The 27,607-nt window shown below is 41.1% G+C and overlaps 1 protein-coding gene across 1 annotated transcript in view; it reads left to right on the forward strand.

Moving 5' to 3' along the window:
- The first annotated feature begins 1,288 nt into the window (after window positions 1-1,288).
- Window positions 1,289-27,607, forward strand: part of PRKAR2B (protein kinase cAMP-dependent type II regulatory subunit beta) — a 90,462-nt gene continuing 64,143 nt past the window's right edge. The window contains exons 1-3 of the mRNA XM_075719337.1: window positions 1,289-1,610; window positions 16,942-16,954; window positions 21,593-21,600. Of these exons, the coding sequence (XP_075575452.1) occupies window positions 1,289-1,610; window positions 16,942-16,954; window positions 21,593-21,600 (343 nt within the window). The remainder of the gene's footprint in view (window positions 1,611-16,941; window positions 16,955-21,592; window positions 21,601-27,607) is intronic.

A 27,607-nucleotide genomic window follows, 5' to 3' on the forward strand; every position in this document is an offset into this window, starting at 1 on the left:
TTTAGCAGTTAATTTGCTTGGTGCATAAAAATAAGTCTCTAACAGATATTTCTGGAACCTGAAAACGTTGGCCAAACGTTCAGAGGTGATTATGAATCAGGGAGTGATGCAGTTTTCATGCATTCCAAAGATCTCACTTTCAAGAAGCATTTAGTAAAGCCTTATGAAAAACACGGCACCCGTAATTGCTACTTACTTAAAACATTTAAGCTTCCTGGTGATGACAAGCAGCACCTCCTTACCACCGTGCTAAGTAGTCTCTGCAGCACGTCTTGGAAAAGCGTCTACGCTGAGCATTGGCACTCGGCAATGTTTAAATTGGACTTTTTTTTCTTTTTTTTTTTTTTTTTTTAACGATTGTTTCGCTCTCCAGCTACGCTTTTTATGGACCTTAGACAACAAGCTGACAAACAGGACGTGTTTTCTAGCAGCACATGGCCCCCCTCTCATCCTAAATAATGTAGATGACTATAAATAGCGTATCTATGTATATGGACGACGTGGGGAGTATCTTTGAGGTGGTACATGGCCGTGAAAAAGCACAGCAGGGGTCGGCTGTGAGACGCTACCCGCACGGGGGTCCTTCACCGAGCCGGGCCAGGCACGCTCGCTGGGAATCCCGCCGGTCACCGCCGCGGATGCCCGGCTGCCCCGCAGGGAAAAGGCACCCACAGCCCGGGGGACCCCGGGGAGCGGCGGGGCCGCGGCGGCCGGCGGGGGGGTGCCCCGGCAGGCGACGGGGGCGTGAGGGGCGCCCGGCGGGGTCAGCAGCACCCCGGCCAGCGGCGAGGGCCGCCCGCCAGCCTGCCCCCGAGGGGCTCCCCGCCGCGCCGGGGGTCCGGCGCAGGGCGGGCCCGGCCGTGCGGGCCGCCCTCCCCTCCCTGCCGCCGCCGGCGGCGCGCTGCGGGCCGCAGTCCCCGGCGGGAGGTTGTCATGGTTTCCCGGGTCACATGCGCGCGAGGTTCCCCCGGCGCGGGGGGAGGAGGCGGCGGGGGCGGGGAGGCTTCAGTCACGGACGGGGCCGCCGCCGCCGCCGCGCCGAGTGCGGGGCGAAGCGGAGCGAGAGGCTGCCAGCGCGCCGCCGCCCCCCGCCCGCTCCCACCTGCGCCGCCGCCCGCCCCCTTCCCCTTGCCCACAGGCGATCCGCCGGGCGCGCCTCGTCCCCGGGCTGCGGACCCCCGGCCCCGGCCGCCGCCCGCGGGCTCTCCCCCTTCCTCCTCCTCCTCTTCTCCCCTTCCCCTCTCCCTCCCCCTTCCCGGCCAGGCTGCGCCCCCCCGGCCGCCCCGGCATGAGCATCTCCATCCCGGCGGGGCTGACGGAGCTGCTGCAGGGCTTCACGGTGGAGGTGCTGCGGAGCCAGCCCGGGGACCTGCTGGAGTTCGCCCTCCAGTACTTCGGGCGCCTCAAGGAGGAGGCGGCGGCGGCCAAGGCGGCGGCGGCGGCGGCGGAGAAGGAGGCGAGCGGCCGCAAGGCGGGCCCCCCCGCGCCCGGCCATGACAGGGGCGGCCAGCCGCCGCGCCGGGCCCCCCCCGACGCCCGCGGGGTCAACTTCGCCGAGGAGCCCATGCAGACCGACTCCGAGAGCGGCGAGGACGAGGAGCAATTCCCGGGTAAGGGCCCCCCGGCGGCCGGGAAGGGCGGGCAGGGCGGGGGCGGCTCCCTGAGCTGCCCGGGTTCAGGTGGGCAGCTGGGGAGGGGAGGGGGGAGAAGGGGGGGAGCTCCCGCTTCAGCGGCCCGGCGGGTGCCTGAGGGGCGGCCCCCGGGCAGCTCCCCCCCCCCCGCCCCCGGGCAGCTCCCCCCCCCCGCCCCCGGGCAGCTCCCCCCCCCCCGCCCCCGGGCAGCTCCCCCCCCCCCGCCCCCGGGCAGCTCCCCCCCCCCGCCCCCGGGCAGCTCCCCCCCCCCCCCCCGGGCAGCTCCCCCCCCCCCCCCCCCCCGGGCAGCTCCCCCCCCCCCCCCCCGGGCAGCTCCCCCCCCGCCCCGGGCAGCTCCCCCGCTTGCCTTGACGCCAAACAGCGGAGCCCACGGGAGGTTCCCCGTCTCCCGCTGCAAACTTTAACCTCCCGGGCTTTCCCCTTTTGTTCAGCAGGGCACACAGGTATCGCCCCGAGTCTGCAGCTGCATTGCTTACAGCGTATAGGCCTGTCATATTGCTAACAGAGGATCTATGTATTTCCTTTCTCTAGGAGCACAAGAGAGCAAATCTACATTTTGCAATTAGTCCGATGGTATGCCTACCTTAGAAAACAGCTCCCCTGGGCACATACTGTGTTTACACAGTTGATTAAGCATTTTACGCAGAGGCATTTATATGTGTTTCAAAAAGGAGAGCACTATTCAAAACATCATTTTTTTTTCTTGAAAGCCAGGGTGAAATTTTGTGCATGGTGGAAGGGCCTACGGAGCAAACATAGCTGTGAAGACAGCAAAGAACGTATCGGTATCTTTGTGTTTGAGGGTAACACCTATCTGCACGCAGCTAATGGTACCCTAGCTTTGTGTGGCTGACAGGCTTTAGGGCCGATGTCAACCCATCGGCTGGTCTGATTTATGGGACGAGTAGTAGCTGTCTCTTGAAGGGTGTGTAGCGCTTCGTCTTTGTGTCGTGAGCAGGCTAACCGAAGGGTCAGTCAGTACGGTTCGATGCTGAGAGGTCGGTCAATAGGGTTACATGGAGAAGAGAAAGCATTCAAGCATCTTTATCGTTAGCTTATTTTTTTGAGAACGGCTTGAAATTGAAGTATGTTTCATCAGATCGTTGAAGCATTCATCCCTCCAGGTCACGCTGGAGGTAGATTTACTTAGCAGAGTTCAGAAGCCAGCCGTTTGCTAGATGAGTATCAGTGCCGTTTTTAAAATAATGTCTTATGCGCATTTTATCAGGAAAAATGTAGATGCTTAAGAACTGGGTAAGTTTTCTAAATGCTTTGTGTTACACCGTAAGACAGTCGCCATTCTTTTCATCTGTTCTTTGCAGCTATACCATGTGTGTTTAATGAGAATTTGAATCTGTCAATCAGGTTCTGCAGATTTATGTGGTAATTTTGAACTCCAATGCTGATTATGTGAGATTAGTAAAAAATCTGGAAATTTGCTGTCTTTGAAAACTGAAACGGTGATAATGTGGAAGAACAAAATTATTACCTTAATTCGCTAACACTAGATGTGGTTTTCAAACATGAATTATTATAACACTAAACAGACCCATTAGCGAATGGAGGACTGAGATGTTGTATGGAAGAAAGTACAGAAATGTAACTTGATTTATTAGCATGCATGTTACATATGTAAAACTTTACAGGGTCTTTTAAGAAGCTTTCTAAGCTTTTCTAATGAATACCTGAAATCAAGATTCTCTTGATATTCTTTTTGTTGTGATTGTGAAGAAGGTAAAACATTATTGTCAATATCCTCATTTAAGGGACATGCTAGAATGACTTAGTTTAACTAATTGATTTACATATTTGACAAAACCCCTTTAAAATATCACATTTTTAAGCCTAATATATTTTGAAAGTTTAATTGTATTATGGCTTGTAATTTCTGTCAGTTGGAATAATTAATAATTAAGAGTTACAAAAATGGAAATATTTGTGAAACCATGTGGAAGGTGAATAATAAGTAAGTTATAGTAAATGATTACTAATGGTGTGCTTGTGTATGTGTGCATTGTGCAGGAGTGTGCATTTTAAATTAAAATTTTACATCTGCCCTGAATACGTGTTCTTTTAAGGTAACATAACAATGCATCCACTCAGCCTTTTGTTAATAACTGGAGGCATAAAGGCTTGTATTCAAATAATTGTTTAATGGGTTTAAATACCAATTTAAAAGCATATTTCTTTTGTCCTTTTGCTTTCTGTTTCTATAAGTAGCAATTCTTGAACTTGGGTTGGGGAAAATTTTTCTTTTTTTTTTTTTTGCCTTTATGAATAATCAAACTGCTTCTGTATTGTCAATTTGTCCTGTTTGTATGCTGCTTTCATACAGGAGAGGAAAACAAATTAGAGAAGTTTATAAGCAAATGTAAAATAAAAAGCTCTGGGAAGGAGCTCAGACCTGGTGGTGGTATCTTTTCTTTGTTAAAGCAGTACACTTGAAATGTCAAGCTGACAGTATTCCTTAATTAATTCAAACAGGACATTGTTGAGAGCTCCTTGTAAATGCTATTGTCTCCAGCCTTCCCCCCACCATACATGTTTCTAAATACCTACAAGCACTGCAGTTGAACTCTTTGTCAGTATTAGTTTTGCCCTTGAAATGCATTTTGGAAGGTACATTAGCATTATCCTGTTTCAGAAATGATGAGCTGAGGCATAAGCTGTGTTTAAAAGAAAAAAAAACAAACAAACTATGCTCAGGATTAAGAGTCATATGTGAACAATGAATTAAACTCTATTCGAATAAAGTTCTCTGCTGTGTCCATCACATCAGTTGCAGAAAACAAATAAAGGTAAAAACAGTTACCTTGTCTGGAGGGAGAACTTTGTTGTATTGGTGTCGTAGTTCTGAACTGGGACCTGGAGTTAAGGTGACCTCTGAAATTATATTCTTTAGGTTCAGAGCATTTAGATTATCCCCTTCTGAACACACTGCTTAATTTGGGAATGATTTTTAGGTCTTCTAGTCGTGTTTTGTTTAGTTGTGGTTTTTTGTGGGTGGGGTTTTTTTTTTAATATATTAAGATGTCCTACATGGGTGTATTAATGTTAATCAGTGACTACAACTAATGCCTACTAATACTAATAGCAATTACTAAATTGAATAGGACATATGTATAAAAAAAGAGTCCCTTTTTAGCAAGTTCTTCTAACTTTTTGCAGGTTTGAAGTGCATATTAAAGTTTTTTATACTGTGCCTGCAAAATTCGAAAGTGCTAAGTTATTTGTTCTTTTACAGAGGACTATAGTTCTTCTACAAATGACTATACTTCTCTCTCTACATTGCCACTTACATGTCCATGTTCAACTTATTTTGATGGGTAATAAACCATGTCATTTGTAACAGCTGTTTTAAAATATTTGCCATAGCTAAAATTCATATTTCATCTAGCCTTAATATGAATTAGTACAGATGTTTGTAGAGGTTATATTGCTGTTCTTGAAACTCAAAAACTGCAATGCTGTATGTACCATTTGGCATCATGTAGCCTCTGTTTACTTTGTTTTTCTTTTGTTTGACTTTAGTTTGTTTTGGTGTTTTTTCTCAGATAGTGATGTATTTTAACAGGAAAATACTACAGCTGTCCCTCTCCTCCCCCGTGTACTTCTGTTGGTGTGTTGGTTGCTTTGAGTTCCTTCCTTGAAAACTTGAGCTAGAAAATGCAAGTATACATCTCAGCTTTACCCACTGATTATGCTCAAATAATGTGAGATCACTCCTTAGATAAAACATATATATTCCAGTTTACAATATCAATGTTAAAGACATGTCTTTATTTTAGTTCCTTCATTCAGTCTGAATTGCTTTACATACATACTGTTCATAAAATTTTGAAATAATAGGTAAAGTGTAGAAACCAGAGAAAACTCGGCACACAACCACATCCATGCCAGCTTTGTGGTGATAAATAGTACTTCGTCAGTTCTGCTAACCTTGCTTACAGTTTTCTTCCCAAAATGAAACAAAACCAGAAGGCACTGAACAGTTCATAACCTTCCTGCAGGTCTGTTGTGCAATGATAATGAGTAGATTAGAGAAGTGGGAGGGGTCAATGTAAAAATATGTATGGGTTGTAGTAGGGTATCATTAAATCAGGGACCTTATAGAAAAACGTGAATTTCTTAAAAATGTGTATATTCAAATTAGAATCTGGGTTACGATGGGTGGTGGCTGAAAGCATTGCTATCTAATACATGCTTAGCCAAGTTTAGGAATGAAGTTTTAATAATTTCTAGTGTCTCATCTGAATTATATAAAGAGAAAGCAAGCATTATATGTATGGTTATAAGGACAAACCTAATCAGACCCAGGCTGGAGCAGCCTTACGGTGGATGCAGTTTAGAGAAGTTTCCAGTTACAGGTGAGTCCCTTGAGGGTGTGCGAGCGTGGCATTGTTGGTGCACTCCTGGGTGTAGTTTTGGGCTGCAATTCCTTGCACTTTTCTGGATTGTGCCTGGTGTGGTTCGGAGCACGGTGTGTGTAGGAGAGTGTTCGGGACAGGCGTTTGGGATGCAGACAGCTTCTGGAGGGAAAGGAATTCTGGCTGCGTGGATGGGTGCCTTTCTGTTTCAGTGGGCCTTGGTAGTCAGGGGATGGCCACTGGCTGCTCTCAGCTAGCAGTATATGCAGTCACAAAACCACAAAGCTTTCAATCCTTGCTGTAAATCTTCAGAATAATAGAGCTTTCTGAAATAATGGTTTCTGGTATTTTTGACAGGAACAAACTAAAATATTTTCTTTCTGCTAACAGTTATTTTAGAAAGTAAACCTGAGCAAGTTGGCAGTTTAGTCTTTTTTTTCTTTTTTTTTTTTTTATCCCTTAATCTGACCCAGGTTTTTTATTCAGGTTGAGAGAATTGCAGTCCAAAAACTTAGTTGGACAAAATTATAAGCAACTAGAAATGTGAACTTGTAATGGGTAGCATTTAGTAGTCTTTGTAGGGAGAATGGTTCCCTCTCAGATGTGCATATATTTGTGATTGTAGATGAAAAGCATACTTCTGCTATAACCACTTTTTTTTTTTCAAGTACATATTAAGAATTTAGTTGAAATGATAGCATACTCCACTCAAAAGTATATATGTATCCCCACTCAAAACAAAAGCATGCATGAGTGGAGGTGTCTCTGCTGGCTATAATTTTGTTAAAGTTTGTGCATTTAAGAGATGCAGGAGAAAATTCCACAGACCTGAGGACAGAAAAGTAGTAGAACTATACCAAAACCATTTTAATTCATCTCCAGCTTCTCTTTCACTAAAGAAACAACTTGAAACTGATTTTGGCTGACTGTTTGTCTCAGGGGAAGAAAGAGAACAGCATTAATTCAGGAAGTATAGGAAGACATAAAATTTTGTTGGCATGAGTTTGTAATTAATGCGTTATGAATGATAAGGTATAAACAGTGTCAGTACTAAGATTTGCACACCACCACTCTGTTTCTTGCACGTATCATGTCTGTTTTAAAGGAAAACTGGCTTCCTCAAGAATGCTCTAGAAATTTTGTGTCACTTGCTGGCTTTGGTTCAGTTTCCCAAAGAAACCTTACTTTTTTTTCCCCTCCATGTTTACTCCTGTTTATACATTTACATGAATGGAAAAACAACTACTTTTTTTTTTTTTTTTTTTTTTTTAGTGAACAGAATAAAGATATCTCTATGGACACTAAGAAAGTGCCTGTTTTTAGAATGTACTCCTGTTTAAGTTATAAAAAACAACATAATGGCCTGGTGTTTGTAACCTGCACAGAGGTGCCACATGCATCTGTCAGGAAGTTAAGCTGGGTTTAATATATATATCTCTCAGGGTTTATCCCCAATCTGTTACGCAAAAGTATTGCATTCTGTTCTCTAGTTCTGTCCAGTGAGAACCCTCAGTCTGAGGGAAATCTACCTTAAATAGTCAAATCTCCGCAGACTCATTGGCCTTAGCTGCTCCTGTAAATCTGGAACATATGGTTTGGAAATCGAACATTTAGGTCACAAGGTACAGATTAGTCAAGGTACGGGCTGCTGCCCTGCTTCTGGTTTTCCAGTATCAAAGATAACCTCTAGGTTGGGAAATTTAATTTGTTGGGACAGTGATGAAAGAAACAAGGTGAGGTGGAAGGCAGGACATAGAGGCAAAAAAGAAGTCAGTGTGTGGTAAAGAAAAGGCAAAGGTAAAAGCAAGAGGAGGGACAGAACTGAAGTGAGGGGAAGAAGATAAAAGAATAGAGAGCATGTGTGAGAGAGAGTGTATTAAATTCTCTGCTTTTATTTTCTTTACCCATATATAACCCTGCTCTTGTCATGTATACATCCCAAATTTATGTCCTGAATTTTCTATTGAAATTCTGCTTGGCTTATAAATGTATTTCAGAAGAGCATAAATGCAAACTTAAACTAAAATTAATGGTCAGTGCATTGTATGAATGTGAACTTGGTCATTTGATGCTGAAAGTTCTTTTAAGTATTTTGACATGGTCGTCTGTCATCTTACCATATCTGGAGACTCATAACACTTACATTCTAATGACATGTATTCTAATGGAAGTTTCAACTTGTGTTTTTCATGGAGAATCCAGATTGTTCTCACCATTTTCTCTTTCAAAAAATAACAGTAGTGGTCATTGTCAAGAAAGTGAATAGGCGCGGGGGTGCAGCTGCAGTCTTCGTAGAGAGTTAAGGTGGTTTTGGTGCTGACGGAAAAATGAAATATTGAATAGTACATTACAAACACTTTGTGAAATGTCCCTTTCTTTAGTGCTTAATAAAAATCACAGTGGTTATTTCAGCAGCTATTATTTTAATGAGAATGCCTTAAAGTCATGTTATAGGAAAACTATTCCTGTTCCAGGTTTGAGCTCTTCTTTTGAACTTCAAGTGAGTGTAATTATGGAGACATTCTGTGCTTTTTAAAAGGTGAGTGATTTTTAAAAAGTGAATGAAGGAGGGAGAAGGCTTTGAGAGAAAGAGCCATTTGAAATGACTTAGTATTCTCTGCTGCTGGAATAGGTCTTGACGTACATGAATTAGAAGAAAAAGAGGTGATCTTACTCGGGTTGATACATTATCACAGACTTTTTTATGTTGTAGGTTGTTATGTAGATGTGGGTGCGTAAAAGATGAAGTCCATGCATGTGTGAGTTACTGCGTGCTAGGTAAATCTGTTAAAAGAAATATGCACATCTGTAAGTAGTTATTATTAACATAAACATCAATTGTGGTATTGTTTGAAAACAGTCTTATGAGAATTCTAAAGGAAATATATGCTTAATTTTTTTCCTTTTCTTTGGGACATTGAATGATGACACAGATAACTCTAGAGAGCTTTATGTGGAGGTTTTATACTGAAACCCCTTATCCTTTCAGGGAACCCTTTCAAGCTAAGACTTTCACTTGCCGGGTAGGAATGGTAGCCTGTTTACTTCATGGAACTGAATAGGACGTTCTTACTGTGAATTTTGATCATGACAAGTTATTACAAACTTTGTTCTTTATTTAATCTTTTTCTTTACAGGATATGTTTTTGTTCTGTAGATCAGTTTTCAGTCATAGTACTAAACAAGAGGTTATTGAAGAAGGTGAAGTTTGGCTTTGAGTGTTTTAGTGTCCTTTGTTTTCTCTTTATTTTTTACTTTTCTAATTGCCTGGCGTTACTACATTTTTCCTTGAAGAAAGGCTTCATGTTTGTCAATTATATTTTTCATTTAAAAATTCGAAGAGCTCTATTTCAAGTTTTTGTGCATTTGATGATAAAAATAGCAGTACTCACACAGAATTTCTATTTGCAGTCTCTAGGCAGCGTAATACATGAATCCAGATTTAAATCGATACAGCAAGTAACCTAGAAGACGTACCGTTTTGGGGGCTACATGAAAAAGATGATGTTAATCAAATGTCCAGTGCCTCATTCAGCATTTTAAATGATACCATGTCACCCAAAAAAGTGTGAGATCTGAAATGAAGGGGGATATAGGCAGGCGAGTGTGTCTGAAGTGCATGGGAGTAAAATACAGGTTGGCAGGCACAAGGTGTCCACAGAGTGAGCAGAACAACAGCCATATGGAAGTTTGCCGTCCTTTCCATAAAAAGCATCCTTTTAGCTTTGCTGCTTAGAAAAGTAATTTAGAGACCACAGATAAAATGAGGAAATGATAAGGAATGAAACAATACAAAATCCAAATTTCAATTTAGTCAGCCTTGTGCTATAACACTCTGGATAATGGAAGGCAGGGTGGCAAAAACCGTGCTGTAACAACAGAAGGTGTTTTTCACTTGTACGTTTGCCTCTTAAATTGCTCTGCTTAATGATATTAAGAAAAAAAATCATGAGAACAAGAATTTGAAGCTGAGAGCTTGCGCAGGTAAAAGCTGATAATGAGAATAGCTTTCTTACACATACTGTTCCAGTTATTTGACTAAAGTGGTTTTTGTAAAGCTGGGCTAAAAGGGCCAATTAGTAAATATTATGAAGACTTCCTTAATGGAGGGACTAGAAAATTGCCGTGTATAAAATAGATTTTGAAAGGAAGAGAAGTAACATGATCTTCCCTGCTCAGACTTGTTCCAGATAGCATCCTGCTTGTATAAAGATCCTTATAACAGCATCAACCCCTTCTGATTCCCTGTGATGCAGCTGTAAAATGTGTTTTTTATAAGTAGTGATAGTCTCTTCATAGTATAACTTCTTAGCAGACATGTATATTGCAAAATGTACCAGACAGGAAAAAAAGAAATCCTTGCCCAACACTGGAAAGAAAACATTCCTTGCAAAGCCTCAGTACAGACTATAAATAAAAGATGTACAGAATCGTCAGTGTTGGGATGGATACAAGCTGGAACCAAGTGTAAACATTCAGACTTGCTAGCCTGAGAGCACAGGCTGAACAGTTTGGTGTGTTTTCCCATTCTGATTTTAATGATAGATTTGTAATGCTAGTGTGAAAAATAAAATCCATTGCCATGAGTTACAAGGCATTTGTAACTGTTGCAAGCTATGGATTAACTTGAACTCAAGCTGTCCATGGCAGAATTGTTGTAGCCTTTTTTTGGATGACCCCACAAATGAGTATGTATTGTCACTGCACTGATCTGGTCCTTCTAATTTGTTTCCCATTACTTTCACCGCTGAACTTGTTCCCTCTTAGATCCTCTCTCTGAAGCTGTAACACTTCTTTTCACTGATGCTTAAGGAGCTCCATCGTTAGACCAGTAATTGCCTGTGGTAAAAAGTGCAGACTAACATCACAAATCCTTGAAATAGGTGGTGATCAAGACATTTTAAAGTCTTGCTTTTAAAGGTTTTGCAAATGAACGTCTGCAAGCTAGTAAATATGTTTAAACACGCTTCCTGGATTAACACTGGTTGAGAGCTTTAATGACAAAAACTTTGTCTAGTAGAGAGCTGGGATTGTCCTGAGATTTCTTCTTTTCTTCTAGAACAATGCTTGTGATACTCGTCACATTTACAGTCAGAAACAATTGTCTATAGTAGACATATGTTGAAATTTTCTTAAGACTTTGAAACACGATGTTTTCTACCATTCTAATAAAACCATTTCTTCATCATGAATGAGTTTTGGAAAATGTAGATCCTCAATAATAGACACTATTAAACATTAGAGGGACAGATAGATTTTTTTTTTTTTTTTTCCAGTTATGCCTAATTTCTATTGAAATTGAAGAGTTCAGTTCCAGGTACCTTTATAGATCTGATTCTTCATGAGTCTCTTTAGTACTATACCCAGTCATTGTTTTATCTTCAGTTCTGGGTTCTCCCCCCCATCCCCGGTGTTAATGCATAGTGTTTTTGCTCTCCAGCCATTTTGTTCAATACCTTTGAGTAACGTTCAGGCATCTTTCTCTAAAAGCCATCTTTTAGCTGGTAATTTATCCGTCTCTATTGGTTTTTAATAGGTGCTCAAAACATGAGAAACTCTGATCTAGCCTTCACCACTACATTATTTAAGCATTTGTGAGGTAATTTAAATGTAGAGTTAACAGCCTTCCTTCCTTCCTGTTGCCTCAGCCTACAGGAAATATTATTTAATGGCTAATGCACCTATAAAAAATTGGTCTGAAAGTAGATAGATGATTATTTATTCTTATTATACTGCTAACTTCAATTCTTGGTAAAAATTTATCTGCAGTATTTTTCTGCACGTCTCCCTTGCTAATCTGTCAGTTTTGTCCTTCTACTGGAATGTAGCTGCTGCTGGCAGTTGAGGTGGGAGTAGACGTAGATTCATTTCCATTATCCACCTTGCAAAAAGAAGTAATTTGTTCTTCTGGTTTTGCTTTCTTAGGAACACGTATAAAATGGAGCCGCTGTTTTAAGTGGGATCTAGTCTCCTGTCTATCTGGAATATATTGTCATATGAGCGTGGCCTGTCTGTAATTATTTCAGGTTATGGCTTCAAAAAACTGAAAAGAGAAGAGAAACAATTTCATGCTTTCTCTAAGTTCATCCTTCAAATCATTGCATTCAGCACAGATGCAGGTTTTGGGATGTATAAGGAGATTAGGAAGTCTTGGGATCTTGGGAAGTCTCAATCAAGGAACAGTTTGAGCTTGTGAGAGAAAGGTGTGCTTTCCATGCAAACGTGCAGGCGTTTGTCCTCTTCTCTGACTTTGATTTTGGGGATTTTTGGGAGTGTGGCACAGTGTCTAAAGTTTCTTAATGTGAACTTCTCTAAATACTGCTAGAAAGACCTGACTTTCATGCTACTGCCAAAATTGGATGCCGTTGATCTGTTTCCACCAAAGAGAGGGTTTTCCTGGGGCGGTTATATGGAGCATGAGAATAAAGCAATGGGTTGCAACCTACTTCTTCCATTTCAGCTATTCTTTTTTGTTAAAGGATCTTTCTCGTGTGCTGGATTTTAAAAAAAAAAAAAAAAAGAAACGGTAGTAAGAGACAGTAAAAGACAGCAACGGCATTTCTGTTTTTCACCTTTTGTTGCTGTTAGGAGTGTATTAAGTGTTTTGTTTTCCTTCTTTTGCTTTTTTTCAATATGCAGAATTAAGAAGGTTGCTTGACCTGACCTGCTATTTATACAGAAGCTCAATCAGTGGCTAACATCCATTTCCCTTGTTTTAAGATAAGGCTTATTTGCAGTTCTGCTTGACAGTAATGGAAGATAAATCACAGAAATGTGTGCGATCACACTTCTCAATCGAAAGGAGGCAGGTTGATAGTTACAATTCTAGCATGACACTCACTGTCTTCCTAGCTGTAGCACCAGACAATGGAAGGCAATCTGGGAGTGAGTTGAAGTAATGGGTGTGCATAGGCCTTTCGGAAGAGGAGGCAAGTTCTCTTGGATCCAGATCATTGTAGTGATCTTTGTATCGGCCTGTGCCTTATTGGGTGCTTACTGGAGCATACTTTTTCATACTAGAAAAATGTTTTTATGTCTAATTCTGGAAGAGTTCCACCACCATAGGATCTGAATCCTTGACAGAATCAAAACAAAGCATGTGAATGAGCTTCAAAAAGAAATGTCTCTAAATCTTACAGGTCAAGGAGCCTGTTAGCACTTGTCCCTAATAAACCAGGCCATTTGTTATCTCTCTGGCTCGGAGGTGACAAACCCAGGGTCCCATTTTGGGAGCTGGCCCGTGGCCCCGCCCCTCAGGCGGGAGCTGTCCAGGCGGGCAGTGCTAGAGGCCACCACTGGGGCATTGTGCCGCTGGGGTGGGGAAATTCAGCCATTGAGCAAAATTATTTTTGTTCTTCTCACATGCCTCGAGTTTCCTGTGCTTTTTGAGATGTGTTTTACTTCTGAGGAAGGAGTTATCATTCATGGTAGTGGTGGAAGTGAATAGCAATCTGACGTCTCACCTTCAACATTTATTGCAAGTTCCTCTTCAGTGGTTTGGGTTTTTTTTTGGAAGTTTTGATGTTTTATTCGCTGAAGCTGTTGCCAATTGCTTGTGAAGAACTAATAAAACTGACTACATAGCACTGAACATACCAACTGGCACATACCTCTATTGTTCCTGTAAGTCATAGCGTAAAAATCATAGTATGAACTTATCCCAGCACTCTGCATGGTTGGTATATGTTCAGTTGGGGTAAAACCAAAACAAAAGGTATTTTATGGCCTGAAAGAGCTAGCTGGTGTTTGATATGGAGTGTGTATCATACCCTTGCAACATGTAGTTTTTTTCAGGAAGCACATCACTGAAGGTACAGTACAGTGTTCAGGTAGGAGCAGCACCTGAGTGCCTGTGCTTCAGAGCGAGTACTGATGTTCAGAGCCATCTACTACCGATTAGCTGGCTGACAGGCCAAATGAGGCAGACCAGTACTGAATTTATGTGATCTTTCCTTCAAGGCGGATAGCAGTTTGGTGTCAACTGCTAATTTTCACAAATTAGCAGGGACTTTTTTTGCTTTGAGATTTTCTTCATTGCTAAATGTAATTGAAATAGTTCAGCAAGTTCAGAAGCTAGTAAGGGGAACAAGCAGGTAGGTAATGTAGCGGTATAAACTTTGCTGTGAGCCAAGGTGAAATAAATGAAGCAGGAAGCATTTTTCTGAAAATGAGGTATTGACAGCAATTAATAGCAACAGAGCATGCAATAGCTCTTATTAATTGCCTTTTTTTAGCAATTGGTAAATCATTTGCAAAATGGAATTACTCTTGTTTCCAGTGTTTAAACGGTTTGTGCTGAAACTAATTTCAAATTGATAGGTGAGGTTCTGTGGAAGCACACTCTTTCCTCCTAAATATCAAGAATAGAAACATAATTGCTCTTACACTTACGACAGTTACCTGTTACTGTAACCAACACTTGGAAAGTAATAGGAGTCTGGTTATTGCTGCAAAGTTCCTTTTTGATTTTTTTTGATTTTTTTTGATTTTTTTTTTTTTTTTTTTGGTTTTCATTTGGAAAAGGTACAGAGGTCAGAACATAAACACATGCACTGTTTTAAAAATGTAAAGGCAGAGCCAAGAAGATTTACGCATTCATTCCGGAAACTCTACTTTATATTTACTTCTGGCTAGGAACTGACATTGTTTAACTTGTGTTCTGCATTCCAGGACAAAACAGTTTATAGAACTGTAGAACTACCCTTTTTTTTAGGTGAAGGGATGAATTTAGCTTTTGTCTCAATGTTAGAGTTTTTTATGGAGGTACATTTTATGTAGTAAAGTTTGTTTTCTCTGTAAGACTAGCCTCATACATTTTATGCACGAATTGTGTATTAAAAATTCAACAGTTGCAATGTTTTCTAAGGATAACTTCTCTTAGTGTAGTTTATATTTGACATTGGTTTCTGTGTTTATAGAGAATTATAGAATCGTTTAGGTTGGAAAAGACCTTTAAGATCATCAATTCCAACCATTAACCTAACACTACCAAGTCCACCACTAAAACAATTAAGGGTAGAGTAAGAATTTCATGTTTCCTGGCTTGGTGGCTGCATTATTTATAATGAAAGTAAAAACTAGGAATCATTAAGGTTGGAAAGGATCTCTAAGATCATCAGTCCAATCATCAACCCAACACCACCATGCCTACTAAACCATGTCCCAAAGTGCCACATCTACCCGTTTTTTGAATGCTTCCAGGGCTGGTGACTTCACCACCTCTCTGGGCAGCCTGTTCCAATGCTTGACTACCCTTTCTGTGAAGAAATTTTTCCTAATGTCCAGTCTAAACCTTCCCTGATGCAGCTTGAGGCCATTTCCTCTCGTCCTATCGCTAACTACTTGGGAGAAGAGACCAACACCCACCTCACTACAGCCTCCTTTCAGGGAGTTGTAGAGAGCGATAAGGTCTCCCCTCAGCCTCCTCTTCTCCAGGCTAAACAACCCCAGTTCCCTCAGCTGCTCCTCATAAGAGTGACAAAGCGAATGCATATAACTGGTTGTACTTTAAGGGAGTGGAGAGAAGGTTGAGGTTTTGTAGTCTGTAATTGGAAAGTCACACAAATTCCAGTTAGACTGTGAGCTGAAACTCACCACCAGATATAAAACTGTCACTTCTGTTTTTATTGAAAGGAAGTTTAATCATAGTTCTCAGTTTTAAAAATCTCTTTTTGGTGATCAGTAGTTTTGATTTCTAAAATAATACGTATTGTTATTAATTGACTGATGTTTTCTATCGGTCAAATCCTATGTATTTTATGCAAGTGGTTTGATTTCTAAGTAGCCTCTTGTTTTAGTAGCAAAAAGGAGAATTTGGCTCTGGAGCTGTGAAACAAATGAAAGAGGCATGTTAATCAGAATTACTGGCATGTCTGTAAAATTGTATAGCGTTCACCTGTAATAGTTCTAGAAATTTTAAGGTCATGATACAGGAACACCTACAGGGCCTACGAAACTATATGCTTTAGAAAATACATACATATCTGTTTTTGTTGGCTGGCCTGATGAAGCTTTTTTGGTCTGTCAAGTTAGTGATAAACACATTTTTAAATGAGTGTATATGGTGCAGTATAGTAACTGAGGGCAACTTTTCCCATATCCTACCAGTCATAAGAGATACGTAAAAATTGTGCAAAAAAAATTTTATTTAAATATTCTGTGGGTCTGGATGAAATCCACAAGGCAAAGGAATTTGGACCGAAGGCTAAGATTTGGTCTTTTCTAACCTCATCCCTTGATAATCATCCTTTAAGGAAGAAGAATGATCCAGTGATTAAAAATAGGGCTCTGAGAGTTAAGACAAATTGGGTTGTCTCCATGTGTGTCACAGACTTGCTGTGTGCCTTTGAGTAGTTTGCACTGTATGCCTGAGCACACGCTGTAGCTTGGTAAAATGGAATACTTGCCATCCCCATCTTTCAGGGACCTTGTAGCGGTATGTGCGTGAAGGGTTGTGAGGGGCCTGTGTAGCATTGCTTGCCTGTTTAGGCTACAAAGATTGCCTATAAAAGGAATGCCAAAACTGTGAAAGCTTTAGTGAATTTTGCCAGTCTTACATAGATCTGGGCCAGCTTGCCATCTTCCAGATTTTGTCATAGGAGAGTGCTGGTAAAGTTCATAATAAAGATAATATTGTGCTCTAATGAAAAGAAGAGCGTATTCCTGAATGGACATGAACTCATTTAGGGGAGTGTGGAGGCAGAGCCACAAGGCAGACCTGGGGATGGAAACTCTGTATGAGCCTGAGTGAGTAGGAGGGAGCAGGAAAAGGCAAAGCTGTTTGCCCAGCCAGTGACTGCCCCAAAAGAGATCAGCTGTTGCAGGGAGTGGAATGTGCTGGAGGTGGCCTTGGGTAGCTGCACCCCCAACAGCCAGTCCTTCTCAACCGGAGCAGATCACCGCAAGCACAACCTCACATGAAGCGAATGCAGAACTGTCTTGTCTGCACACTGAAGAGATTGCATTGCTTCCTAATCCCTAATATTCCTAATGCATACTGTCATTTACCAAATTGTTTATACAAAAGACAGTTTGTGGTTATTAATATGGACTCCTGCCATATAACCACTACAGAATCCTACATTAAACAATATGCTCTTCTGGTCACACTTAAAATGAAGGTCACATATAGACCCAGCCTATAAAGGGGTTTTGTTTGCAATTTTTTTTTTTTTAAATCCACTAGTAGGACAAAAAGTAAAATTCAATTATTTTTTCTTGTCCAAAATAATTTCAAAAAGAAAAAGTAGCAGTAGTACTCCTCATGTTCACTTCTAGTAGCCTAATGTGGATACTGGGAACATAAGTTCAAAGTACTGTTTATCCTAGGTTTCTGAGGTTGAGTATCCTTTAATTTCAGAAACTTTCTGAAGCAGTCTACACTTTTATAAAAATTTGTTGAGAAAGCAAGGAAGCAATATTAGCAATTTACAAGTGTTTTACAGAAATGGATTTTATATTTTTCTACTGAGGGTATAATGTAAAACGTGCATATTCCAGTAAGTTGAAAAAGAAACTAGTCTGTCTTCTTCGTGGACACTTGAATATCCAGACTACTAGGTCGGAGTCAGGCATCTTATCTGCTTTTTAGCATGCTTGCTTGCACATTGACTTGGCTTCAAGAGAAGAGCTTTCAGTGCTTGTCCTTGGAATGCTTCAGTGCTTCCCCTTGGCATGGCCTTGGGAATAGGGCATTTTTTTTGGAGGCGTGGGTTGCTAGTCTGACATGTAACAAGTCAAGCAAATTCATCCCTTAGTATTTGTCTTTCCCTTTCTGATGCAGAGTCTTGACCTTTACTGTTTACCTGCTCTAAAAGAAGTAGAATTTCTTGAAAGGCAGTGGAGGTTGGGGGAGGACACCAGACACAGAATAAAGAGTTTCTGCCATGTCCCCAGAGCAGAGTCAGAGCAAGACTCTGGATCTCCAGCTGCATCTGTTGGTCTGCCTTTATTCTGTCTCTGTATACTTCTGTGTTCGGTACCTGAAGCTCAAATTATCTGCCCAGGTAGGTAACAGTAAATAGATGACATGAAAAAGTGTGTGTCAGACTTTTTGGATGGGTCTAGAGGGAAGGGATCTTTGGGTCATGACCACATACATTTGTTACTATTGGTTTTAGCTGTATTTCAGGTAATGGTGTCATTATCAAATGTAATTTTGCTAGGGAATCCAAACTGGGAGCGCAGTAGGTTATTTAAAAACCCTCTGGTGGAAGACCATTATTTTATGCCAGGAGTTATTTCATTGCCTGATGACTAATCAGCGCATTGGAGAGTTTTGTTATCAAGAGTCATGGAAAGTTGGCCCCTGGTAGGAATCTCACAGATAGTTACAGGAGGAAGTCAGGACACTGTTCTCAAGCTTTGCTAGCCAGTAACAGAATGAAATGGGAGCGGAAGTGGCTGTGATGCTGAAGTTTACTTACAGCAGATGCAACTTTTCAAATACTACCCAAACTATTGAGCAAAATGGAATAGCACTGAAAAATCCACTGCTCACTACTCAGACATTTCTGGGTGTGATCTACAAGTAATGGAGCCATAAGACATTATGGGATTTAGTTTTGTATCATCTCATAGAATGCTTTTAATGCTACTGCAGTGTAAGAAGAAAACAAAAGAGAAAAGAAGAGAGATTTTTGTATTTGTACTTTGACCATCCCTTTTCTTCAGGGGCATTGTTCAGGTACTACCAGTAATCTCCATTTCACACTAAAACAACAGAAGGTACTGAAGTAAATCGGTATCTGCAGCTTCCTTTGCCACCCCTCACCTCTCTTGCACAAGTCTGTTGGTTCAGGACAGAAAAGACATATCCTATTAATGTGTCTGTAAGGTCTGTTCACACTGTGGGATCTCTGACCTCTCCATTCTCTTGAGAAATGAGTTATTTGGTCTCAAAGGCTCATAATTGAGGTACTGACTCAGTAAGAGCCAGTTTGAGAATAAAAACTACATTTATAAAGGGGTTCAAGTGACAGCATTTGGTATCATTATGCACAAATTTTACCTTTGGGGCACAAAAATCTCCACACCAAGTTAGGCAACTGAGCTCTCTATTCATTCTCTATATGTATTCTGTGTAGTCTGGGCTATAATCCTGGAATGTTCTGGGGAAGTTCTGAGTTGTTACCATGGAAGAGAAAAACAGTCTGAGATGAGTGCAGGCCTGGAAAAAGAACCTAAACAAAGGCATTATACCATATATATGCTATGTTGTTTGCTGTTGTTTGTGTCTTGGCACTGGGACAGTAACGTGCAGCAGCATGGGTCTGTGTTTGATCAAATGCCGGCGCAGTTGTATCAGGGCTGAGAGTTAAGACAGAAACTGTGCTGTGCTACATACTATGCTGTGAGGTGCAACACGTTCTGCATGCCTACATTTGTGAGAAGAGGGATAGCTGTTGATGGGGTACCATGTTCCAAAACTGGGAGTTAGCCGTTCAAGGGAGAATTTAAAGGATAGGATGGTGGTGATCGTGCAGATGAGGTCCATGTTCTGTTTGCCCTTCATTTTTTCAGTAGGTAGCCCTCATGAGGCAATGGGTACAAGGAAGAGTGCTGCCTGGTCACTTGGAAAATGGTCATCCCTAATTGCCACCGTTCATTACTTGCCCTGTTCAGGGGAAAATGACAGCCAGCTGTGCATTTGGGAGGTGCCATTGGTAAGATCCTCACCATTGTCCTTCTGGGTAACGGAAATGCATTAGATAATGGACTTCGCTTACATAAGTTTCTGCAGCTCTTTTGGCATCATTGACAGGATGGTATGTCTACGTGGTGCTCCTTTATCAACAGGAAGAACAATAATTTGTTTTATGGCAAGTCACAGTAGCTGATGGATTTTTGCCATTATCTGCAGTCCTTCAGTTGGTCTAGGCAGGTTTCACGATGTCTTCAGTAGCACCTACGTTGCCAGTGCCATGTCGACAGGCCAGTGTGCAGCTAATTCAAGATTGAGCCTGGGAAGATTTGTGGAGCCACTTAGGTATTGCTGTCACCAGGGATTCTTTGGTGGCCTTCTCTACCCCCTTCCTTGACTTGTAAAGCCATTCATGATGGTCAACCTGAATCATGCCTGGGGTCTCTATAGTTAGTGCATCATCAGTAGTCTTGTGGATATTGATAGTGGTTTTGACTGAAAGGGAGGTAGAGGCTTGTATTATTGCAGGTGAATCTGTATCCCACATTCTCCCTGGAGTCATGTTTGCATGCTGTCCTGCATGTTTGCAAGAGTAAATGAGAGGAGATATTGCAAGGGTACGTAAGGCCTGTGTTGAAGTGAGTGCAGCTACCGGCACCAGCTGCGCTTCATTCACTTGCCCCTGAGAACTGGAAAGGCCAAATCATGAAGGGTGCTTTGGCTACCAGCTTCACCATAATCCCTGACAGCTGTTTGCAGTAATTTAGCATTGCACATATATGGGAAGTGAACAGTAAAATCTTCTTTTTTTTCCTTTTTTCTTTTCCCCTCTCCTCTCCCTCCTCTCTCCCTCTCCTCTTCTTCCTTTGGCTCAACCTCTCAAATCTCAACACTGTAGTTTCCGGTAGCCCAGGCTTTTATGTTGTTGGTGTTATCCAGGCCTGCAGTGTAAGAGTACAAGAATTTACTAGAAGCAGAAAAACAAAACCTCAAAATATCTCAAACCCATTCTCAGAAACTGCACTCTGACCTGTGGGACCTGAGCTTGGGGAAGGTGTCAGCCACCAAGTTAAGTGACTCCAGTGGATATGTTCCTAGCTGGTGGGAGAACACTGGGACTTTCTCATTTTGTTGTTGTTTCACTAGCTGGTTCCGTTGGCTGCCAGACAACGGACAGTTTGTCTAGTGGTGGGAAGTATGTTATTTGTAGGCTGTTAAACCAGCGAAACGTCTGATCAGGAAACAGGTGATATGCTCTGCCTGCAGACTGTCTTAGGTATTTCATCAGTCAGCATGCTGGAGTCAGGAAGCACCATCCTGCCATCGGTATCATCAGCAAGCTTCTTTTACGTGGTAGGAGTCAGGACAGAATAACGCTCGAGTGCTTCTCCTTTTGGTCATGACTTTATTATTTAGATGCTTATATATATTTTGTGTGGGTTCCACCCCCTCCTGACCCCCCCCAACACCCCCCGAAACAGTCTCAATGCCATTCTTCTCATTATATTCAAACAATAGCACTTGGGGTTTGGGCTTTTTTTTTCTTTTTCTTTTTCTTTTAGAGACACCGTGCTCTCTGATGAGGTACAGCTCTCAGCCTTTCTCTAAAACCACGTGGGAAGATGTGCTTTGCCTCTGATCTGAAAGCTAACTAAATTATCTATTTTAGTTCTGACCAGCGAGAATGAATTATCATGAATGCAAGAGAAACTCCCTTTAAGTACGTAATGTTCTTAAAATATGCAAACTTTAAAATACACATCAAGTCCTAAATCTTAAATTTCACCAGGAAGTGAATAAGCAGTCAATGCAGATTGCAGATCGTACATATTCATATACTTCTTCATCAAGGTACTTTGTAGCACAGGTTTCTGGCAAGGTAGTCCTGGGAAGCAGGCAGAGATATGGTATAAAATCTTAACTTCAGAAAGTTTTAATGGTGTTTGCCCATATAGGATTTGTTGTAATAACCTAATGGCAAAGTGACAAAAACATGAATAATAGTAGGAAAGCCTGAGTCTTTAAAGGGTTTGAGGCTTTGGATTAAACATGGGTAGCATGAATGTGTATGGGAGAAAGCAGTTATGTTCACAGTTGTTAAACCGTATAAAATAGATGAGATAATTACAAACTCCACACAAAGGTGTACTCCCTCGGAGAAGAATACTGACAGCCATGACATCATCTCCATCCCACTACCATCAGTGAGATTGCAACATTATCCCTTTGTAATAAATATAACTTACTTGCAGGTACTGTCAAAAGACAAAGAAACATATGCCAAAATTATGTTGGGGGGAAAAAAAAAAAAAGAGCCTAAAGCACAGTTGTGTAATAGTTAAGGGAAGCTGTTGGCTACCAGGAATTCAGGAGAACAGGTCACTCTTGTAAAATCTTGGGTGGTCTAGTTTGCAGTTTGAGAGAAATATTGGTTCAAGGACAGGTGAAAATTATTCTTCATCTTATGAAATGGTGATCCTGAAGCCTGATGACATATAAAATGTCAATTTGATAGTTTTACAGATGAGCAGCACCACCCAACTGATTTGGGTATTGCTGGTAGAGTATTGGCAGAATGACCACTTTTTCTCCCATTCTGACTAGGAACCTGCATACATTAGTAAATATGCTTCAGGCAGCAAAATTAGAAAGCAGAAAAGAACATGAAATTGGATCTAAACGCCTACGCTGCAGTGTTAGAAAGCAAATAACCATAATGTTCTTAAAATAGCTTATGAAATTTCAAGTGGAAAGAAGCCATTTACAGATGGTAAGAAGATAAAAGCATTACTGACATTTTGTATCAGATGGGATTTAGTAGCAATTGTAAACTAAGGTATGGCTATAGCAGAATATTTCTTGGAGATGGTAATAAATTGCTTAGCAAAGAGGGATGTTACTGCAAGTGGTGTTGGGGTATAGTGATCATGTTAAAAAAAATGAACTAAAAAACCCCAGCCCACTCTGCTAGGCAGAAATAGGCAGTTTGGTAATTGTACAAAACAGAGGGTGAAAGAAAAATGGGATCTATAGGTGGTGACCAAGGTAAAGCAGCGCTTCAGGTCTTGGGTTTTGGCTCTGTGGGAAGACCTGGGCTTGTCCCGGGAAGACTGACCTCCCTTGTACATTTATTCCACTGGTATTTTTAGACTTAATTTCATACTTTTTTTTTGCTTTAGAAATATGTTGTCTCTGGTGGGTAGAAATCTTCTCATATACACACCATTAGTTTTCATCATATGTACTGAGTAACCTAGGGTTGAGGGCAGGAAGCACTTCAGGCCAACGCTTCCATACAGGTACACATCTTCAGCTTGTGCCTAGGCAAATTCTAGCACAAATTAACTTGTTGCAGCCTCTGGTATAACTGAGAATTAGAAATATTGCTAAGAATGATTTTTTTAAATTTTTTTTTTCTTACCTATATGACTGATTACTTTTAATGAGATAATGAGTAAGCGTGCTGGTCACAAGCAGTGATGAGGATGAATTTGTAAGGGGAAATGTGCTCATGTAGCATGCGGCACTATGTAACAATGCATATTTCAGAAAGAAAAATTCAATACGGCAATGTCTTCACTTAATACTTTTATGCTCTAACATGAGACATTAATCTGAAAGAAGTGATAGATTTAAAAATAAAAAAAAAGCCCAATCTCAAACAAGCTGCTTGGGTGGGAAAAGTAAATATGCTCTCCAAGAGCAGCATTTCATTCCCATTAATGGGCTGTGACAGCCCATTTCACTGCACTGGGTCATCGGTCTAACACATCAGACAGGCATTTCATCTTTTTATTTTCAGTGTTAGTAATTACGTGCAGCATCAATTATTCATAAGAGCTGAAATCTCTTAACTGATAAAGGGGGAAAGGTTTCTTTGCCTCTCTTTCGAGGTTTGTGTTATGACAGGTTAAATAACCAGCCAACTTATGGCATAATGACTGGCTCTATGTACATGTCAAAACATGACCGTGAAAGTGTGCTGCTCCATAGTAGCATTTTAAAAACAAATATATTTAACATCAACACTAATTGTAACCTGGAAATAATGTAAAAATCCTGAAATAATACATTAGATTCTCTGTTTATTGAATGTTTTCAGACATTCCATTTATAACATTGCTGTTTTCCTGATACCATAGTGATGTGTTTAAATGGATACACAACGTTTTCATCTTCAGCAAAGCAAAACCCGAGGTATTTATCCACATATTTAATTCATGTTCTTGTGTGGTGACATCTTAATAATCAATGAATTAATTTGCCAAAAATTTTACTGAGCTTTTGTAATGCAAGTTATCAAGTCAAGCTTTTGGGTTTTGAAGAAATAATTTGTGGCTTGTTACTGCGTAGTTATCAGAGAGAAGTGAAGTAGGAGAGCTTGCTGTTTGGTTCTGGTTTGAAGTAGCAACTCGTGTATCACCTGGGAGATACATGTTAGTATGTGGAATGAAATATGTAAAGAAGAGCAGATTTCTTCCGTGCTGGTTTTGGCAGCCTTATTTTTAGGATAGGTTATGTATTTGTAAGAATAAAATAAGTTGCTGGGATTCTTCATCTTGGCTTTCTTTGAAGGTTATCCTAGGAGACCACAGAATCCTGTGCAGCCTCTTAAAGTGTGTGGTGCTGGGTTTGGAAAGGGGCAATTCTAGTGTACTAGCACATAATTCTGGAAAAATGAGCTCCAGAGCTAAATCGCAAGGAGCACAAGGCAATTATCTGGTGTAGTTTTCAAACTATTGTGACTATAAGGCTTTCCCAGCTTTCTTGAGAAACTATTCTACAGTGAAATGGAACTCATTTTTCAGACTGAAAAATGAAAAGTAATAATCTGTAGAACCAATAAAAATCTCAAAATTTAGTTTTGACTTAACTGCATTTAGGACTACAACCTCTTGTAAATTTAGTTTAGTTTGTTGCATATTATAAAAATGGGGATTACAGGATATTCTGGTTTCTGTATATTTTTATTCTTTTACAGATGTGTTGATGTCTTCAGAGATAGGAATAATTACGTATATATTTGTTGTGGTACAGATGGCTTTAAAATCTACACATATCATTTTTAATTTAAAAAAAATCTTAGGGCATCCCATCTGATGAGCTATTTTCTGTCACCAACATCTACTTTTCTTGCAACAGCCAAATTATTCTCTCAATTTTTCACCCAGTAGCATGTAAATACTACCACTGTAGCATTGTTTCTTCCTCATCTTGGGCTTCTCATTCTCTGTCTACAGGACTCCCTGAAAGCATGCGTTTACTTCATGTCTCACTGCATGCATTCTGCCTGTGTAAGTGAATGCATGTATATGTATGCATTCTGCCTCCTTGGGTACATAGCAGCCATGACTCCTTAGGGAGCACACTCTAACTAAGAGCCCGTACTTGCAATGCCTTCCAGCAACACGCCCTTCTTTGGGTGGAGCCAGATCCTGCTGCGTGCAGATCCTCCTTTGAGGAGCTGCGGGTTTTCCTCCCCAAGGAAAATCAGTGTTTTGGAGTGGACTTCAGATTCTCCTGGAATGTTAAGGTTTGCTTATTGGGAAATTCAGCAGCAGTGATGCTGTCTAACCTTTCAGGTTCTTTGGCCAAGTGTTACTTACGGCGTGCACCTGCATGGCTGTGATTTACCCTTTCTCCTTCTGTAAAGGCCCAGCCTATGTGCTGTTCTTGAATTTTGCTTTTAATAAAAAAAAAATCTTTGGAGATTGACTTACTCGGTGAGGGAAATAATAAAATATATCTTACGTATTTCATCATTAAAATAATTACTGTTGCTGTTAAATTTCCAGAAATTGAAACGTGCTTATTTAGAAAGCTATGCTCTATCTAACTACTGTATTGCAAGGGATGTTTGTTTGTCTTCTGAATAATAGTTGCATATTCCCTGGGCTCATCCTCTCTCCTCATTCCTCACAGTCGTCACGGCCTTTCACAGAGAGAAGACGAGAACCATTCTCCATAGACTTGACAACTCCCTCCTTTGTCAGAGTCATTTCTTCAAACTGTCAGTGAATGTACCAACCGGAGTCTGATAACTAGAAGGAAGAATAGCTCTTCAGAGTAAAGAGAACCGTTTCTAAAGTTTTTCCAACTGTAACAAATTTCTTATGGAATACAGAGATCTATATTGTACAGTTTTATTATGTAATTTATTAATTTCATTTAACTTTTAACAGCTTGATTGTATCATCTTCCTAAATTTATATTCTAGTGCTATTTAATATTTAGAGATTCTAGGCAAGAACAGACCATGTACCTTGACCTCGGGTGCGGTACTGACTGTAAATACAACCGGCTATTAATTCTCCACTGGTAAATTATCTGTTGCAGATAGTCTGTGCCGTTGTGGTTGTGAGTTACCTGTGCTATTGCTACCCATGCTGGTAGTGCTGCACAAGCACAGCTGAACTGCTTTTAGAGCCAGCTCCAGTGCTGCCCCATAGCTGCCCCGCCGGTGCCCCCATGATGTGCGTGCAGAATCCGGCGCACGAAGGCTTCTGGCTGGAGTTAGTTTTGGGAAGACCGTTTTGTTAGCCCAGGCTCAGCACCAGGCATGTTGAACCTACAGCAAGCAGCACTGGAGGAGGCAGGCTATGCCCCTGCGGAGGCTGGCTGTGGGTGACTCCCATGGGTGAGAGCACACAAGGTGGCGGCAGCGGTGGTGCTTGTCCTGCCTGACTTGAGCTTTTGTGAGGTCTTATTAGTGTGAAGGTACTTGAACATATTATCTTATCTGTTTCAACCTGGGAGTGCTCTGAAATAACCGTTCTGCCTGGAATAATCCTGAACTAAAGTGAAAGTTTCCTGCGATAGAGGGAAATTAGAGGGGCTATTACTATTATTATTATCCATGGTGTCCCAGTCTATAATTCCCCTGGGTAATGGGGGGTTAACCTTATTTCATCCATTTGGGACATAAAAACATAAGTCTGACTAAAGCATGTATTTTAGAAAGGCATTCATTTAGATTTTCTCTTGTTCTGATTAGTTCATTCTAATTAATAATCTGCTTATGAAAAAGGACAGGCTAATGTTAATTTGCATAATATAGGAATGTGATTACAATAGGCATAATTCAAAGTATTTCTGAAAGTTGCTGGACCTCTGAGAAGTAGATGAGCTTGGAACTGAAAATGTGGAGCCCGTAGTGCCTATGATGCTCATCAGTTGAAACTTGGCCTGGGATTTTGAGATATGTCACAAAAAAACCATGTGTAAACCAGGAATAACTCTTCTGAAATCACTGGAGTTAGACTATATAAAATCATGTGGTGTGTTGAGAGCAGGTTCTCAGTTTCTTGTTGAAATTTGGGCTGTGTTTAAACCATTGACCTCAGTGAGGCCCTTGAGATTTTTAACATTGTTTTGCCCTCAATAGGATAGGAAAAAAAAGTATTATTTAGATACGACTTTTGTTTCGTAACCTCACTTGGGGCATTTGAGTCTTCCACCCAAGGATGATACACTATGGTGCAGATATTTCTGTTTGTATCTACTCTTTAAGGTACATTAGCACTATTCCTGCTCTGAAAATAGACCTGCTTGGTTTTGGGCTATGGGCTGCCAAATTTGAGGGATGGCTGACTTTGTTTGTCTTTTTTTAAGGGGGTTTAGCCCTTTGCCCTGTGAAGAAATTTACAGTGGCTAATTGAAAGTGAGGCTTGTGGAAAGTGTTCTAATTTTTACTAATACTGAAGATTAATCACTAATCTCCTGCCAGCCCTTGTCACTCAGAGCAGGCATTTTGGCTTTGTGTATTTTGCTCTAAAAGAGCATTGCCTTGAGTAGCCATAAATGTGGCCTGAGCAGTGAACTCTACAGCAAAAATATCTTAATTTTATCTTAAAAAGGCTGCAGGGAGCTGGCTGTGCTCACCCTTGCTTGGGCACACATGGGGTCCCCATGCGCTCTGCAGCACGGCCCAGGGTTGTGTATTTGCT

This window comes from Pelecanus crispus, chromosome 1 (genome assembly GCF_030463565.1).
Source record: "Pelecanus crispus isolate bPelCri1 chromosome 1, bPelCri1.pri, whole genome shotgun sequence".
In the NCBI taxonomy this organism is placed as follows: Eukaryota; Metazoa; Chordata; class Aves; order Pelecaniformes; family Pelecanidae; genus Pelecanus; species Pelecanus crispus.